We start from the raw sequence: 4579 nt of genomic DNA, 5'->3' as shown, positions 1-4579 counted from the left end.
GGCTCTGCACTGAGCACAAACCTAAATCTTTCAGCCAAGTTGTATCAAGCACTAAGCTAAGAGCTTCACATATGTTATTTAATCATCACCACAAATGAGATGAGTACCCACAACTACGTTATCCATTCTCCAGATGAGTAAATAAAGTCTCACCTTGCTCAAGGCAGGTGGCAAAACCTGTCTCCGGCTCAGTCCTGCCTGACCCAGAGACCGCATGGTTTCTAAGGTTCCACATTGAATTCATACTTGAGAGCCTCTAAAGCTCTGTGATTCTGTGCCTTTATTGAGGAGTTCAGGAGAGCAGGGAGGCTTGAGAGTTGTGGGGGAATGGACCTGTAAAGAATTGTCATCCTAGATCTACTGATTCATGGTAAAGATGGAGGAAGTACGCTCCCCAGCTCCCCTGATGCCCCAGAGTGTGAGGTTCTGCTCCATCCCTGGGGCATCAGGCAGTCTGAGCCCAGCACTTACATCCATCCCATCACTTCTTGTTCTGCAGCGGTCTCCAGGGGGTCTGGGCACTCTCCTAGTCCTTCCTGGAGATGCTGCCATCACGCACACTCTCCCCTGTTCCTGGCTCAGGCCCAGGGCCCCCCAGCCTGCTCTCAGCCTCTCCTTTCAAGGTGGAGGTACCCTTTCAAGCCTCTGAATATTGCATCGCATTGGCCCATTGACCCAAATATAGGATCAAACACCTTGTTCCAAATCTCCTTTTCCACTTCTCCAGACCCCTCCTCTCCAAAACCTGGTTAGCAGTTTGCTAGTGATCCTCTGGATCCAAGATTTAGCCAGACAGATGCAAGAGGTAACTCTGGCCACCACCATATTCTTGGGATCCTGTCAAAATTTATCTACCAGACCTTTAAAATCTCTTGGACAAGCTATGATAGCTTTCCACTCCCTTTCCACCTGCCTCCTAATCTCCAGCCTCACTCCTTTCTTCAGCTCTACTCCAGTACAAACTAAAGGCCCTCTCCAGCTCTTGCCAAGGGGAATAGTCTTTTTTTTTTTTTCTTTTTTTTTTTGGTCATTCAGCTCCGTCTTCCTTCTGCTGATAATGGATCCCACAAGTCATTCCTCTTATTTTCTATCTTTCTTTATTTATTTTAGTCTATCAGTGGAATGTCTGAGGTGTTCTGTTTACTGAGTCCCAGACACTTGCTGAGTTCTCCTCCCTGTACGAAGTTCCGGTGTATGCCGAACAGACAGGCCTCCTCTGCCTTCACCAGCACAGCCTGGAAACCCAGTTGTTTCCATGCAATTTCATTTCTTGTCTTTGCTTCCCTGTGAAGCGAGCCGCAGTGGGCCATGTAATGTGAGAAGGACCTCTTAACCACATTGAGTGGCTATAATGAGTTGCCAGCCTCATGGGAACTCAGATCAGAGGAAGCAAGAGAGCAGAATGTCAGCTTAGATTATCCATGTGGAGCTGACGGAAGAACTGGCTCTTAGTGGGTCCATTAACTGCATGACCCAACGGCCCAGCCCAGAAGGTGAGAGCTGGGAATCAAGGGAGGCCAGGATGCCGTCTGCGTGGCCCTGGCTGCTTTCCTGAGAAAGGGAGGACTCTGCCAAGATGTTACACTAAATGGAAGTAACCGGAAAAGAGGTAGGTATGGACCCAGTTCCTTTGTCCTTTCAATAGCTGCACATTGAACGCTGCTAGACACGGGCGATGCGATGTAAGCACGACAGTTTTCTGCCCTCATAGAGCTTATGACTAATGGTTTTAAGCTACCCCAGATGACCAAACCCCAAATAACAGTAGTTCTAGTTTTCTGCAAATTGTCACGGTTCCTGATTAGCATAAAAGTAGCAAACGTCAATAATGCATTTTATAAAGCAACATGTAGAACTGGAAAACAGATACAGAATGGTCTCCTTGCTTCCTTACCCCATTGGAAAAATGCATTGCTACTAAGTCCTACCTCTATGAAAATCCAAGGGTGACAAAATACTATCCTACACATCGGTTGTGGTTAGTTATCTTATGAGACAGACTTTAAACATCCCTGGATGCCAAGCAATTCTGAGCTCGTATCCCTAGCACAGGGGTTGGCAATCTATGTTACTCAGAGATGGAATACACTCCAGCCATCCCTGCCTTCTCACCATCTATGAAATTCTACCTGTCAGTACTTCTTAGAGCTGCTACCAATAGCCTCTGTCCCCACACCCCTGCCAAAAAGAAAAAAAAAAAAAAAGTTGGCACATAGCACAAACACACACAACCCATTAAAGTCAGTATTTCCCTCCTCAAGCCAGACGGGACTTCGTGCCCATCACACGTACGTGCATTTGCTTGTGCCCGCTGGTATGCCAGAAACATGGCTCAGAACTTTGGCACTCTACTTTGGAAGGTGGCCTTGCCAGGGAGGCCCAGAAATGGCATCCGATGCTGGAACTCTTCTCTCCTTCACAGCTGGTTCCCTGGGGAGTTTATTTCAGAAAATAGTATCACTCTTTACTCTCCCAGCCTACATATCATAAGCTTTTAGGCTGCTTTCACCCTGGGCTACAATCTGTCTGGTTTTTTAAACTATATAAAACAAGTTATATTTGACACTGCTTCTCATCAGGGTTTTCTTGTTCTCTGTTTCAGCATTGGTTGGAGTTTACAAAGTCTGTGGTGAAGCAATTGAGATGTAAGTCTTCTCAAAGGAAAGATTCAAGCCCCACCCCGGGGAGGGTGGGATGAAGCCTCCTGCATGTAGTAACTCTGGGTGATTTTCCACTGTTCTGAGTATAAGTTGCCCTAAACATCTGAGGATTTTCTTCTGAGGGTTCAGAGGCCTATGTGTCCTGGTGGGGAGTGGAACCCAGTTATCTCTGAGCTAGAGGGTCTTCTCTGATGGGCACCTCTTTTTCTTTGCAGCCCAGCCTCCATTCACCATGTGTTTCCGTGTGAAGTTTTACCCTGCAGACCCTGCTGCTCTGAAAGAAGAAATAACCAGGTGAGGCTGAACACACCTCCCTCAGCCACTAAGGCCTATTGGAAAGGGTAGGAGAGAGGGACTGTAGTCTCTCAGATGCTCTATTTTGGAAGCTCTTAACTCTTATAGGCAAGGAATTCTTCCTAAATACAACCTTACCTCTGTATTTCCATATGCTTTCTTTGCTCACCCCCTCAGTAGAATTGCAAGAGTGCGCTTCTTTCCTCCAAGAAGTGTGAATACTTCATCTTGAATTGGTCATCCACAAAGGGATCTGGAATACATAATGAATCAAGTGCATTTTTTTTTTTTTCTTTTACCTGTGATGTGGCCACCGTGAACATTTTTGGAGAGGGCTGTGTTGCTGCTTTTAGAAGGGGATTGAAATAGACTCCAGTGGCCTAATGTACTTGGGAAATGCCAAAGCATGACACTGAAAGATGAGCTGGGAAATACTGAGGATTTTAAATGCAAGCAGGAAACGTCGGTGTGCTGATGAATCAGGTCCGTGATAAACTCGTTACTGTGGGCATTATGTTCTGTGGAGAGCACACGGCCGCATGGAATGAATCCTATCTCATCCAGCACCACTTGAGGATGAAAAAGAACCTCTGTGCTCACAACCATCTTATAAGAGGGTCAGTGAATAGGAGCTTCAAAGCTTCCCCAGGGTTTTGTGTCTCTGAGCCAAATTCACTCTAAAAATATTGCCTCAGAGATTCAGGAACTCTCCGTAACAGGCATCCTTAATTTTTTTTATGAGAAAGATCTAATGTTGACATAAGCAAAACCTTAATGTTACCTTGTAGAGGGTGGGGTCGTGGGTGAGGAGGTCATGCCAGGGAATCCTAGAGCTGAGGAAGAGACAGCTGTACCAGCTCTACCCACCTCCTAAAATCTTGGAGACAGCACAGACTGGGATGAGGCCATCACCAGTCATATAGATTGTCCCATAAGGCTTTGAGATTTACTACTAGATCTTGAACTGCTTGGGAAAAGCCCAAAGAAAGGAAAGAGGAAGGAAGAAGGAAGGAAGGAAGAAAAGAAGAGAGAAGGAGGAAAGGAAGGAAGGAAGGATGGACATAGAATTATTTTCACTTCCTGTTCTGAAGAGTATGCCACTATCTTTACATCAGGTAAAAAGAGCAAAAGTTTCTCTTGAGAAGAAAAATGAGGAAATAGGGAGGGAAAAGGGCAAGAAACAGGATCAAGTAGTACAAAGGAGGCAAAGAAGTGTGGGCAGGGAGGGAAAGTGGCTTCTTCACATGGGCCCTGGTGGAGGGCAACGGCAATCTTACGATCAGGTCAGAAGGATCAGGAAAGTCGTTTCCTCCAGGTGCATGGAGCAGCATACACCCACCTGCTCTGAAACACTGAGGACAGTGAGCATGTAGTTGGAACCAAACCTCGTGCTCCTTACTGGGCATGAAAACTACAGGCTCTGCTCATCCACATGGAAGTGGATGTGGCTCCCTCTTTGCTTCTAGAAGCCAAGCTCTTCCAAATTAATGAGCAATCCTGTAGCTTTGGGCAGGACCGTGAGGGTAGAACCACTTTGGTTAACAACGTAAACAGAGATGAGCTTTGGCAAAGCACTAGCCTGCCTCACTCACGATCTCTGCAGTGTTTGCCTTAGCTCTGAGTGT

At 46.3% G+C, this 4579-nt stretch overlaps 2 protein-coding genes across 3 annotated transcripts in view; one reads left to right on the top strand and one right to left on the bottom strand.

Annotated features, from left to right (window-relative positions):
• Positions 1-982: 982 nt before the first annotated feature.
• WDR76 (WD repeat domain 76) overlaps positions 983-4579 on the bottom strand; it is a 101413-nt gene continuing 97816 nt past the window's right edge. Inside the window, exons 14-16 of one of the 2 annotated variants that reach the window (XR_895622.2) lie at positions 3093-3207; positions 2293-2430; positions 983-2178 (exon numbers count right to left, since the gene is read on the bottom strand). The gene's annotated coding sequence lies outside the window, so the exon portion shown is untranslated. The remainder of the gene's footprint in view (positions 2179-2292; positions 2431-3092; positions 3208-4579) is intronic. The other variant, XR_002779159.1, reaches the window with a different exon arrangement.
• FRMD5 (FERM domain containing 5) overlaps positions 2439-4579 on the top strand; it is a 37161-nt gene continuing 35020 nt past the window's right edge. Inside the window, exon 1 of the mRNA XM_023527825.1 lies at positions 2439-2954. Coding sequence (XP_023383593.1) covers positions 2893-2954 — 62 coding nt within the window. The 5' untranslated portion in view covers positions 2439-2892. The remainder of the gene's footprint in view (positions 2955-4579) is intronic.

Source organism: Pteropus vampyrus, unplaced genomic scaffold (assembly GCF_000151845.1).
Source record: "Pteropus vampyrus isolate Shadow unplaced genomic scaffold, Pvam_2.0 Scaffold19, whole genome shotgun sequence".
In the NCBI taxonomy this organism is placed as follows: domain Eukaryota; kingdom Metazoa; phylum Chordata; class Mammalia; order Chiroptera; family Pteropodidae; genus Pteropus; species Pteropus vampyrus.
This window is presented reverse-complemented; position numbering and strand designations above follow the sequence as displayed.